This window comes from Lactuca virosa, chromosome 8 (genome assembly GCF_052849685.1).
Source record: "Lactuca virosa cultivar CGN04683 chromosome 8, Lactuca_virosa_CGN04683_v6, whole genome shotgun sequence".
Taxonomy (NCBI): Eukaryota; Viridiplantae; Streptophyta; class Magnoliopsida; order Asterales; family Asteraceae; genus Lactuca; species Lactuca virosa.
In genome coordinates, this window is record NC_136433.1 from 6,972,182 (window position 1) to 6,986,169 (window position 13,988).

The 13,988-nt window shown below is 32.7% G+C and overlaps 2 protein-coding genes across 12 annotated transcripts; one reads left to right on the plus strand and one right to left on the minus strand.

Moving 5' to 3' along the window:
- Positions 1–3,482: 3,482 nt before the first annotated feature.
- Positions 3,483–5,413, plus strand: LOC145132089 (P-loop containing nucleoside triphosphate hydrolases superfamily protein). Its single transcript, XM_079066741.1, has one exon. It carries the CDS (start codon positions 3,757–3,759, stop codon positions 5,266–5,268), a length of 1,512 nt encoding a protein of 503 aa, XP_078922867.1. The 5' UTR covers positions 3,483–3,756; the 3' UTR covers positions 5,269–5,413.
- A 2,433-nt stretch (positions 5,414–7,846) lies between these two features.
- LOC145134259 (uncharacterized) lies at positions 7,847–10,389 on the minus strand. 11 transcript variants are annotated; one of them, XR_013719048.1, is made up of 6 exons: positions 9,715–10,388; positions 9,450–9,542; positions 9,103–9,139; positions 8,706–8,759; positions 8,582–8,646; positions 7,847–8,312 (listed from the first exon to the last, which is right to left on the minus strand). XR_013719048.1 is itself a non-coding variant. In XM_079069132.1 (5 exons), the coding sequence occupies exons 2-5, from the start codon at positions 9,451–9,453 to the stop codon at positions 8,100–8,102; spliced, it is 336 nt and encodes a 111-aa protein (XP_078925258.1). In that variant the 5' UTR covers positions 9,454–9,536; positions 9,715–10,382; the 3' UTR covers positions 7,847–8,099. The 11 variants fall into 11 exon arrangements, 2 of the variants coding, with proteins under 2 accessions (XP_078925258.1, XP_078925257.1); XR_013719046.1 differs by having other exon boundaries at positions 9,103–9,197; positions 9,715–9,851; XR_013719044.1 differs by having other exon boundaries at positions 8,582–8,759; positions 9,103–9,197; positions 9,715–10,389.
- Between the last annotated feature and the right edge of the window lie 3,599 nt (positions 10,390–13,988).

Consider the following 13,988-nt stretch of genomic DNA (forward strand, 5'->3'; position numbering starts at 1 on the left):
ATGAAGTAAGACTAATATGAATTGGATTGGTTGACTTTCATCGGATGAAGGTAGGCAATGGGTTGTAACCAAGTTTCATAGGTACTTGTTAGAGAACTGGTATTGAACTGATCAGCATCAAGATCATCTCATGGATCGCTATAGTGAATGATACTTGATTAAAAGATACTATCTTTATATCATTAACACCTGAGATATATGGTGGGACTTAAGTGTAGGGAGTATTGTGCTTAGATATGGTCAAATGTTGGTCCTTAACCGAGCATTTATAAAATCCATTTTCAAGTATGGTATGAACTATGAAAGAGACTTATGTAGTCAAGATGAGATTTGTTCCTCTTATATGTTGAGAGTTAGACATCTAATGTGCCTTACCAAAAGTTGAACACCAAATGAGATTGATTGTGATATGTATCTCATGTTTAACATGATGTCTGTGACAAAGGGATAACTGATAATCTCACCTTATACTCCAGTTGTAGCTTGGAGCTTTTTGGGAATTGGGCGTTGATAGAATCGCACAAAGTCGTGTGTTGATCGGGGTACTGAAATGTTGCTAGACGTTCACCACTGTCTATATCAGTCTTATATGAATCTTGCGCAAGTGGGAGATTGAAAGATCTAGTATCCTCAAGAATCATATTAAAGTGATATTGCTAATTAACATATGATACTAAAGGGTTACACTAACAACAACTTGATATAATTAATTATTTATTAGAAATTGATTTTAATAAATATTCAATAGACTCTTATAATTAATTGGAAATTATTTGTTTCATGGAAATAATAATTTTCATTAGCAAATAACATTATGTAATTCATATGGTATGAATTAATAAGTCATGCACAACATTTTGGACTAGATAAATTCTTTTTTCTTTTACCAAAAAGTTAAAGTTTATATTTTATAAACTTGGTTTATAAAATATAAAATGATTTTGTTTTCTTTTGCCTTTATAATTTTGAAATATGGCTAGACAAAAGAGAGTACGGGCTCTTCATTTGTTTAATGAAAAAAAATACTCCTCTAAAAAGGCAAGCATGAACAATATTATTAAAATAAGGAGTGATGGTTTTTTGATTAATTTTTCAAAAGAAAGGCATGGATTGAAGCATGGAGAACACATAGGTTTTAGGGGCATGGGTTCTTAAAGTGTTAAGAACTTATGGACCAAAGATTTTCTATATAAAGTGAGGCTTTCATTCTCTTGTCTTAACCCATGCAAAAAAATTTGAAATTTGTTCTCTTCATTTCACTCTCTCTAGTTTTGTTAAGAACATATGATGATTACTTGCTTCTCGATGCTCGCTTTATGTTCTTATTTTGATAAAAATATAAAGCTTAAGAGTCTTAAGAGTTTTATACAAAAGAACTAGCATTCTACATCAAGTTGATATATTGTTGGTGTCTCTAAAGTTCATCATTCTCCATCAACTTCCAAGCCTCCCAAGATGATCCAAAGAACTATAAAGGTTGTAATTTTCTCCATTTTCTTCTTTGATGCTTGTTTTCTTTCCAAACTTTGCAAGAAGATCATTGGTGGTTATAAACTTGTTTTATATTATTCAAATTATTAAGTCTTCAAATTTTATGTTTTTGAAACTAGCTTTTGAATAAAAACCCAACAAAAATTCAGTAATTGAACAAAATCAGCAAAATCATAAATCAATTTCAAGGAAAGTTCTTTCTATAGCTTCAAACACACTTCAAGATCAGCAAAATCAGAAATCAAAAAAATCAGAAAAATCTAAAATCAACAAAAACAACAACAAAATCAATAAAATCAACAAAAAACAGCAGCAAAATCGCAAGTCATTGTGTTCAATGTATCAGCCAAATCAGCAAAAAACGAAACACATAACTGCAGTGGCGTCGGTCGGGGATGACAATGGGGAGGGTTACGACGACCAAAGATGGCGATGGGGAGGAGCGTCGGCTGTTCTCCGACTGTAAATGGAAAGTGGAGCCCAAGTTTAGGACATCACTTCACACACTGCAAACATGTGATCTACTTCCTCCATGAAAGTCACACACATCAGGCACAAAATGGACGGAATATCAATACCTTTATTTACTAGATTAATTCTAGCGTGAATCTAAATAAACAAAACCAGCCAAGTAAGAATATTAAGCTTCATCGGGATATAATTAGACCATCTAGTCTTAACAACACTTAACTACATGCTAACATATTCTATATGTTCTCTCGCGGAGTTAACTACTGAGTTACCTAAATTCCACTTCCAAGAATTTGGATGACCCGACAAAATCAAGAGGTCCAACAACCCAATCACTCATTTTATTGTGATTGTCATGTTATTGATATCCGAGAAATTAAATTACCTCCTATATTTTATGCCTACAATTATTTCTATCCACTAAAATTATGACAAATCATCATTCAATTTAATTTTATTTGATATAATTCTTAATATATCCTTAATGAGTTAGTTAAAAAATATGGAATGATGACACTTGTCATAATTTTATTGGGTAGGAACATTTGTATGTATAAAAAGTAGGAAGTAATTTAATTTTTCATATGAATTTGTGAGTATAACCAAAAAAAAAAAACCATTATACAATCTATCAGTTTGGAGACAAACATAATTACTAATTGTTTTTTTCTGTATGGTAAACATTAGAAAAATGAGGAATCTATAAATCCAATAAACGGGGATTAATTCGGTTTTGAAAGGAGATGATGGGGGAATAATTTTCGGAGTAGCAAGTATGGATAGCAGCGTTTGATTGAAAAGGAATCCATAAATCCCAATGATTCCCTTACCTAACAGATAAAGTAATTCAAATATAAATTAGATATTCTCATATATTTTTTATTTGTTTATCAGATATTCATATATATTAAGATATTAAATATATTTCTACTTTTTTTTTTTTATAAATCTTCCTGCTCAATTAAATGATGATATGTATATGAGATTTTCTAATATGTGACCTAAAAGCACATATACAAAACATTAATTGAAGTGTTGATTATGATAAATATTACCATAATTAAATATCATAAATATTAATTACATATAATATTATTTATAATTAATATATTTTATATTTAATTATAATAATAATACTACACATAATTAATGTTTATCACATTCAATTATAATTAATATTTTTGTAATTAATACTTTAAATAATGTTTCTTATATATGTATTAGGCACATATAGAAAATCTCCAAATATATTATAATATTATTAGTTAACATTAAAAAAAATGAATAAGAGAAAATATAGAAAGCTCTTCAAGAATTACATGAATTTTGAGTCTATTACAAAATAGTTTAATTGTTAATCTTTATCATCCGGCATTCTTATTCTTATGTTAGTACCCTATCACATTTGGAAATAAAAGAGGAGGAAGGCAGATGGAGGTATAATTATGAGTACTGGACATGCAATTAAATACAAATACAGTGCATCATGAGTTGTACCCTGAAAATACGCCTTCACAGGCCACACCCCCTTTCAACTAATTGGTATGACAGCCATACGCACATGATTATCATCATTAGGCGAGTAGCTACCACACGCTTACATTATTTTCATTTTCTTTTCCTTTCCTTTTTCCAATTAAGTATTTTCGTCTCCCAAACGAAACCCCATCTTTGACCCGACCCGTTCTTAGTCCGGCATAGCCGTCTTTCTAAGCCTTCAAACGTCATTCCTCCTCGTCTTTATAACCCTTCTTTATAGTTCATGTGGGTTTAATTTCATTATCATACATCATCATGTTTCTCATACTTTTGGTAGCTGTGGTCGTTGGTTTTTTGTTGGTTCCTCGAATATTATCGAGGACCTCCATCGGACACTTGCTGCAAAATCGATGGCGGTTCTTGGAGGAGTGTTTTCATGCGCACCAGTTCTACAAGATTCCTAAATTCAATCAATATATGCAGGAGAATCAACTTTATCACAAAGTTTTACTCTATCTTAATTCCATACCTTCCGCCGGTGATTCCGATTTCGTCAATCTGTTTTCCGGTAATAACAAGGCTAACGAGATTACCCTCGTTATTAACGCCGACCAGGTCTTCCCCGATTCGTTTCTCGGATCCCGAGTCTATTGGAAGTTCGAAAAGGATTGTTTCGTGTTGAAGATACGAAGGAAGGAGAAACGGAGGATTTTAAGTACGTACCTTCAACACATTCATAAAGTCGCGGATGAGATCGAGCAGAAGAGTAACGAAGTCAGACTGTACATCAACGCCGAAAACGAACCGGAGAAGAACGGGAGATGGAAATCGATTCCGTTTACACACCCGGCGACGATCGACACAGGAATGATCGATTCCGAGTTTAAAAACAAGGTGAAGTCTGATTTGGAATTGTTTTTGAAATCGAAACAATATTATCACCGTCTAGGGCGTGTCTGGAAACGAAGTTATCTACTGTACGGCCCATCGGGAACCGGAAAATCGAGCTTTATCGCCGGAATGGCGAAGTTTATGTGTTATGACGTGTACGACGTGGATATGTCGAAGATCACCGGCGATTCGGATCTGAAACTGCTTTTGTTACAGACGACAAGCAAGTCTATGATTGTGGTAGAGGATTTGGACCGGTATCTGGTGGAGAAATCAACGGCTGTGAGTTTATCTGGAATTTTAAATTTCATGGATGGGATCATCTCATGTTGTGGTGAAGAGCGCGTAATGGTTTTCACGGTCAGCAGTAAAGATCAGATCGATCCAACGGTTCTAAGGCCTGGGAGAATAGACGTTCACATACACTTCCCCTTATGTGATTTCTCTTCATTCAAAAATCTTGCCAACAGTCATTTGGGGATTAAAGAACACAAGCTTTTCCCACAAGTTGAGGAAATTTTCCAAACCGGGGCGAGCTTGAGCCCGGCTGAGATCGGTGAGATCATGATATCGAACCGGGGGTCACCCACAAGAGCTCTTAAAACGGTTATCAATGCTTTACAAACAAACAATGATAGCAGATTAAGTGGGAAATTCAGACTATCTCATAAATTAAGTCAAAACGGTTCAGTTACCGGGTCAGCCGGAGCTCAACGAAATTTGAGCCATAGCGGTTCTATTGATGGGTTAGTTGATATGTCTTCAAGATTGGTGGCCACCGGTTCAACAAGAACCGTTGACGAGTCGAGCGAAACTGGTATATTTTGTATGGAAAATGGTCATACAGGAAAGGAACTTAAAAAATTATATGGACTATTGAAAAGTAGGAGTCGTCGAAAAGAATCGGTGGATTTAGATGGAGGAGGAAAATTGTAGGCATGAAATCATGTTGAAGATATTTTGTTGTACAAATTATATTTTTTCTATTAAAAAAGTTTGTTTTATTGTTTGTGTTAGCTTAAAAATGTAATATTTTGGGATATTTATATGGGTAGATTGAAAGGAAAACTACTTCAGCTTTCGTTTTATTTTTATTAATTAGTCAGAATCAGAATAATAATGTTACTAAAAGATATTCAAGAATTTGTCAAATGGGCACCAATAAATTTTAAATACCCCCGACAATTTATGGGGTATTTACTTGACTTCTTGAGTTGACCTTGTATATGATGCTGTATCTAAATCTTGATCCGTTCATAATTTTTGGCATATTTAAACTCGCTTAGTATTATTTTTAGTAATCTTTTTTGGTATAGATTATTATAATAAATAAAATCATATAAAACTAAAATACATAATGTATAATGTAAAAGGGTCTAAGATAATAGAAATATTTTATTAACTTATTATATTTTGTTATTATGTTTGGTTGGTTTAAAAATATAAAATGAGTCAGTTATTTATGTTTTTATAATGACATTAAACTGATAATAGAAACAATGACATTATTCTACGAAGTAAATTTTAATCAAATTAAAATATTTTCCTTGATAATTTACATGCAAAAGTATATTATGTCCCCGTTTCAAAAAGTCAAAAGAGAATATGTTTATTACTTTTATTTATTTTTTTCACAAAAACAAAATAATTAAATATCATAAAGTCTCAAAATAAAACTATCATAAACTCACAAAATATAAATTAATTATAATTTCAAAATCCGATAAAAAAAAACTTTTGTTGAAAATCATAAATTAAATTATTTGTAATAATATATGGTTTTATTTATTACAATTGAAAATACAAAAATACCATTCTCTCATGAAATAAAATCAAAAATCAACTGAAAAAATAATATCAAATACAATAAATACTTAATATCGTTCTTATTAGTTATATGTCAAATAAACAAGATTTTTTGTTCCATTATAATTTATTCCAACTTAATTGTTGCATAAAAAACACCGTTAATTGGTTTTAATAAAGTGTTTCAAGCCAATAATTATGAATATAACATTTGTTGTTAATTGCTATATCATATGGTCGTATATGTCGTTTAACTCTTTTGGAAAGACATACATAAAGAAAATGTTATTGGTGGAAACAAGCATGTTTGGTGTTTAGCTCGTATTTAGCATGCCATTGGTTGTACCAACTACAAAAAACATTTAAATCGACGCAAACAATGTGATGAGTTGAAATTTGCATGAGTTGTATGTGAATCGCTGAATTGTACACAAAAGAGTTGACTTGAATTAAGTATACATACATAACATCAGCATGTTTTGAATTAAATAGGAAATATGTGTTTACATTTTATTGAAATTTTATATCCTAAAAAACTCCTTGCAGTTCAATTTTATAGAACTTATCTATTAACATTATTGTTTTTTATGCTTTGTTTTTTGACTTTTGTGGGTCACTTACGTTACTTATTCTCATATCGTTCAATTAAAACATTATTTGTCGGCATACACGATTAAATATCAAAAGTTTTTGAAGGAAATTACAACAAAAAAATCACTTTTGAATAAAAAACTATTTTTCTTTTGGACTTTATTATGGATCTAAAAGTCGTTGCACTTTATTACTATTTTCATATCTTAGACTATTATTTGATTTGTAGTTTAATTTTGTTGATTTTTTGCATCTTGTCGCCGGTTTAATTGAAATCATTTTCACATCACAGCTTTACTACAGGGACATGTTTTTTTGTCATTTCAATATTATTATCATAACTTGAGATGAAATTGAAAAAGTCAAACATTCATAGTATAAATTTTAGGTGAGGTCTCTCTCTTTTCCTGTTTTGGTTTTGCCCATAAAATTTTGTTAATATTCTGACTATTCAACTTTAAATAGTTATAATCACAATAACTCTTTAACTTCAAAGCTTCTAATAAATTTGCTTCTTAAGATATGTTTATAACAATATTTATTTTATTTTAAAGTTTTAATCAGAGTATTATAATTATTAGTTCATAGTTTATGTGAATTACATGATTTCGTTCTTTTTAATGATATATTTGTTAATATTTTAACTAGATAATTTTATTACTATATTTTGTTTTTTTTTTTTGAAACAGGCTAGTATGTCGTATATTCAAAAGGTTCTAGCAACTAGAACCAAAACAAAAAACAATTACAAAGAAACACTCTATCTAAACATTCCGATTAATATTTATTTTGGAAACTCGATTATTTAACCAATTGAACGAATTCAAAACTATTTAATCAAAAATAACATCTCTATGAATTGATTTGATATCGAGGATTAATTGCCAAGTGAAAAAAAAAAATTATAACTGCATAATATACGGATAATAAAAATAACTATATAAACTAATTTAAATCCAAACCTTTTTGACAAGTTAAACCTTACTGAAAGTCTATCAATGAGTAATCAACAACTGAAAATAATTTTATTACTAATAATATACGGATAATAAAAATAACTATATAAACTAATAACAAACAAGATGAAGGCCATGGTGCGGGTTTGAATGGTCAGATGTTCAAAGGAAAAGGTTTTTTTTTATATATTGAATTGAAAACTGGTACATTGATAGATCAAAAGAATCTGCAGATTACAAATGAGTTGTATGTGAAGACTTTTTGTTAATTGAAATGATTTTTCAAAGCACAATGCATTAATCAGAAATAAAAAAGTGAAAGTATAAAGCTTAAAATAAGAAATGAAAGTAAGATGCTATAATAAGCAAATAAACGGAAGTGATCCAACTTTAGATGAGGCACTGTTGGAATTATTACCAATATCTCCATTTATTCTTTTGATCTGCCTCATCTTCATGGTGTTCTTGAGATCTTTCAGAATTGCCATTAAGAAAACCTGAGCGAATTTGTAGTGAAGATTTTTCATTTTCTGTTGGTTCAATCTTTTGTGGTGGGAATTGTCTCTCAGATTGAACTAAAGCTTCATTATGTTGAAAAGATTGTGTAGAGATGAAGGGTGGATTGACCTAAATGATCCAAAAGAAACAAATAAGTATAAGTAGATTGTTATATCTTGCAATTAACAAATTTGAAAATTAAAAGTACATTCGCAAGAAGTAAAGTAGAAATGTACTTAGCATACATTGGTACGTAACATATATTTCTACTTTATATCACATATGCACATATCTTTCTTACAAGTTATATTAGATTTACATAAATATGGTGTAAATACAAGGGGAAAACGGAAAGGACTATAAAATTGTAATTTCATATAAAGCGATAAAGTGCTAACCTTGACAAACGAAGACAAAGTTGATTGGAAGCGATAAGCAAAATCCAGAGGAAGGCGGTGGCTATCTGCATGCAAATGAATTATAAAAAGCATGAAGAAATGAAAAGATAAATAGAAATAATACCAACTGCATTGTGAGCCTTTTCATGATGTCCCTGCCGCCACCAGAAGTCATACCCTGTGAAATATGAAAAGTTGCTTTATCAGAAAATACATACAATTAACCATATATGAAATTCAATGTTACATGGTAGATGTGTCATGTAAAACCAAAAAATATATCTTTTAACCGAAACAATCAAAATTTAGTCAAGCAAAAAAAAACATGTGCATATAACTACAGATACATACATACAAATACACATAAATACACAAACCTGCATTACATGACTTAGGAAGTAAGAACAAAAACCTAAATCCCTTTTGTATCCAATAATTATGACATCAAATACTCCACTATTTAAAAGCATAGAGGCTTTGTAAATATATAAATCCAAGGTTAATCAGTAATGAGTACTTACAACATGATTTCTTACGTTAGAGAGCAACAAAACACTCCTGTAGAACACCATTGGTAAGGATCAAAATATCTCAAAATCATCAAAAGATTTTGAACCTAATAACCCAACAAGACAACTAATTGTAGTTCAGTAAAAAATATAGTATTAAAAATGATTGTTCTCTTGATAATGCAAATGAAAAAAAAAAAAAAAAAAAAAAAACATACAAAATAATAATTTCCACCAATGGGTCTATTCATTTCAAGATCCCAATATTGTCTATAATCTCAATATCCTGGACGACAATGACACCTATCCTAATTCTACAGCACAACTTGTATACAAATAGATAGCATAAATCAATTTACCCATGACTAAACTTCAGTCACATAACACAAGAAAAGCTTGCACACGCATATCACTTCATCTGCTTTCAGTTATCTTCCACGTATTAACTGCAACTAAGTAACAACAAAGTATCAGATTAGCTACAACAACCAAACCATCCAGAATTTTAGTAAAAAAAAAAACAAATTTCAAGATTTTGATAACATAATATACAAGAATTGGAAACTATGGAAACATCATCCTCTGAAAATCAGCAGAAAACATCCGTTTAAATGAGTTACTTACCTGGAGAGGGTGACTCATCCGCAATCAACCGAAAAAAGCGGTATAAGAGAAAGAGGTGGCGGTGGTGATGCTAGAAGATACCGTTGGCCGTGTGGCGATGAAAGCCTTGGAAGAGAAAAATGGTGACCTAATTTTTGAAGCCCATGAAAACCACGAAATGGTTTAGTTCCAGTTACCGATACATAGGGAAGGAAGAGCAGGCGAAGGAAAGGTAGATGACGATGTTGTTTATTGTAGATGAAGAAGAAACATCGACAGATCCGAAAGACCTATCAAGTTGAACCTTGAAGCTGTCCTCCATGGATGTCGTCGTTTTGGGTTTAGAATTTTTGATGATGCTTCTGGGGTTTTAGTAATGAAATCGGAGATGAGTTTTTCCATCGGATTCATCATTGATGTTCCGATCGCTTTCTCCTTCCGAACCACTCTCCATCTCGAAAATTACTGTCAACGGTGAGGTGAGGAACTGATAGAGAATAACGAAAAGATGGGATACGGGAATTCATAGGAACAGGAGAGAAAAAATATGGAGGACTGAGAATGGATCTGATTCGTAAGGCGGCGATTTCTGATAGGAAAAATCGAGGCGGTGAAGTTAAACGGGAAGAAGCAGTGACGAAGAACTTGTGGCGAAAAATTAGAGATGAGTACGCAAAATAAAGTCAAACAACATGACAAATCGGCCATTGAAAGCACAACCACGGATTAAAGTTTTAGGAACGGCAAACGGTAAAATATCTAAGCGATGAAAGTTAAATTGTGAAATAAATGAGCTTAGGGACTAAAACTGTTAAAACGGATAAAGATTTGTGGCCAAAGTCCTAACCAGCAAAACTTCACTGTTTCTTAAAGTTATGTGCGTGTATATATATATATATATATATATATATATATATATATATATATATATAGAGAGGTTTAGGTTCTATGGAAAACAAAAATGCCTAAAAAAACCCAAAAAATAAAAAAAAAACATAAAAAAAATATTTAGAGATCACAAAGCATTTTTTTGAATTTTTTTTATAAAAAATTTCAAAATTTTTTTCAACGAATTTCTTTAAAAACCTGCGATTTTTTCATAAAAAAAGTTTTGTGATCTCTAGGTATTTTTTTTATGCATTTTTATTATTTTTAGGGTTTTTTATTTTCCAAATAACCCTTCCATATATATATATATATATATATATATATATATATATATATATATATATATATATATATATATATATATATATATATGGAAGGGTTATTTGGAAAATAAAAAAACCCTAAAAATAATAAAAATGCATAATATATATATATATATATATATATATATATATATATATATATATATATATATATATATATGGAAAAGTTCAATAGAGAACCATAATTATTGGTTCTTCAAGGAACCAAATCTTTTTTTCAATTTCTAGAGCTTATTCTTTATCGAAAAAAAATCTAAAAATATCTAAATTCATATATTAACATTGTGAAAATGAAAAATATTTTTCGGATTCACCGTGTGAATCCGGATTCACATTGTGAATTTTCAAAGATTCACATTGTGAATTTGACGTTAAAAAAAAAATCGAATTTGATATCTTTGGAGAAAGGATAAAGAGTTATGAATTTCTGTATTTTTAGTTTTTTTTTTGATAAAAAATAAGTTCTAAAAGTTGAAAAAAAGATTGGTTCATTGGTTCATTGGTTAATTATGGTTAATTATTGGAGGTTCATTCAGGATTTCTCCAAGATAGTGGTACCCTTGACCCAACTGACCAATAAGACGGTGACTTTCCACTAGGGGCCTGAGCAGCAGGCGGCTTTCGAGACTTTGAGGCAGAGGTTGTGCGAGGCGCCGATCTTAACCTTACAAGAGGGCGTGGAGGATTTCATAGTGTATTGTGATGCGTCTATCTCAGGATTGGGCGCATTGTTGATGCAAAGAGGGCACGTCATCGCTTACGCCTCGAGGCAGTTGAAGCCTCACGATGCGAATTACCCGACACATAGCCTGGAGTTGGGGGCAGTTGTTTTTGCCCTCAATATTTGGCGACACTACCTCTATGGGGTCCGTTGTACCATTTACACGAATCACAAGAGCTTGAGGTACTTGATGGACCAGCCAAATCTGAACATGATACAACGACGGTGGTTGGACGTGGTGAAGGATTACGATTGCGGGATCCTCTACCACCCGGGGAAGGCCAATGTTGTGGCCGATGCACTTAGCCGCGAGGCATTCACGGCCCCAATCAGAGACATCTGCCTGAGGATGACAGTAGTGACCCCGCTTTTGGAGCGGATTCGGGAGGCTTAGCAGGAGGCTATGAAGGAGGAACAACGGAAGAGTGAGCGTATCGTGGGACAAATTTTCTCCTTCGACTATGATAGCCACGGGCTATTGACACTCCATCGTAGAGTGTGGGTTCCATACACTGGCGGTGTGCGCCAAATCCTGATGGAGGAGGCGCAAAAATCTAGATTTTCCATCCATACCGGGGCGACGAAGATGTATAGAGATCTCCGTCCTGATTACTGGTGGCCCTGCATAAAGCAGGATGTAGTCTGGTACGTCGAGAGGTGCTTGACCTGTAGGAAGGTCAAGGCCGAACACCAGAGACCTCACGGCAAGACGCAGCCGTTGGATATCCCTGTGTGGAAATGGGAGGATATTACCATGGACTTCATTACGAAGTTACCTCGGACGACGCATGGATTAGACGAGATATGGGTCATCGTGGATCGATTGACCAAGAGCGCCCATTTCATACTGATTCAGGAGAGTATTTCGGCCGAGAAGCTGGCAGACATCTACATCAGGGATGTAGTTGTTGGGTTTTGAGCATTCTAACACTCCTAAGGTGTACATGCAACCTTAAATGCTTTGGATCTATGTTTTCTCTAATATACATGCAAACTTTTAATATTTAAAAGCATCATCCTAACTAGCATACAATGGAGTATCTATACTACACAATTCTAGTTAGATGACATACCTTTTTGTTGTAGCTTGAAACCTTAGACCTTTAAGAGCTTAGCACCAATATTGTGAATGCCTCAAATGGAATCACAACACACCTTTGGACAAAGGATGACTTGAGAGAATATGTCTTGCACACAAATCGGCTATGCTCTTCCAAAGATCACTCTAGTGCACGATTTCATGAACTAAGGGGCTTCTTATATAGTGTGGCAAGATTAGGGTTACACTAATGTGCATGACCTTCCATATTCCTCATGCTCCATGAGTTTAAACCTTCATGGACCATCCATGGGTCACCACATGGGTTTAGCCCAACATAAAGAACTATGGATCATAAGCCCACATTATAAGAATGAATGATTTACATAATCAATCCTCATATATTTAATTAGTTTCTTTTGATCACAAAATTAATTCCAAATTAATTCTTGATCAATACTAATTAAATAATATGATTTCATATTAATATATTAGAACTTATAATATATTAATAAATCATAAATAACCTTTTCTCAAAAGTCCATCCTATCAAATTGTCCTGGTGATATGCAACCCAAATGGACCATGCTACTCTCGGGTCAAGTACATACCAATAATAGTTATGGGCTTAGACACTAATCCAACAGTCTCCTACTTGGATAAGTCTAATAACTATTATTGCAAGTATGACTCCACAATCCCAACTAGCAATCGTAGCTCTTAAAAGCTGCTGTCGAACTCTGACCTAGTCAATGACGCGTCCATTAGATAAGGGATCATATATTCATCCATTCTAGATATCGTATGGACTGAGACATGGATTTTAATCATTCTCTCTATCCATCTGTTGTTTCCCGATTTCCAATTTATGACGACTGACTAATTGAACAAATCAAATCAGTCCAGACTTGGCCAAGCGCTTAGGGTGTCATCACTAAATCATCGAGGGGCCCACATATATCGCTTTTATCCCTCTAAGGGTAAAAGGAATGGATAAACTTCGACTTAAATGCTTGCTCTATCTACTCACCAAATCACACACAACGATATTTTTTATAACACTAAGTTACTGGTGCGTTTACATATGTCAATGTGCAACCGACTTGTAAACTACAACTCACACATCTTGGTTTCAAGAATATAAGATATTATCGTCTCACAATCACTCGTGATAAACTCCATGAAGTGATTCAGATGAGCGTGGGTTGAATTCAATACTCGAATCTTATTCCAGGAGTACTCATGAACACTGCATCAATCTTGTCCTAGACAAACTACATACTCATTCATGACAGTCTTGCCTCAATACCTACTTCCAAAGTAT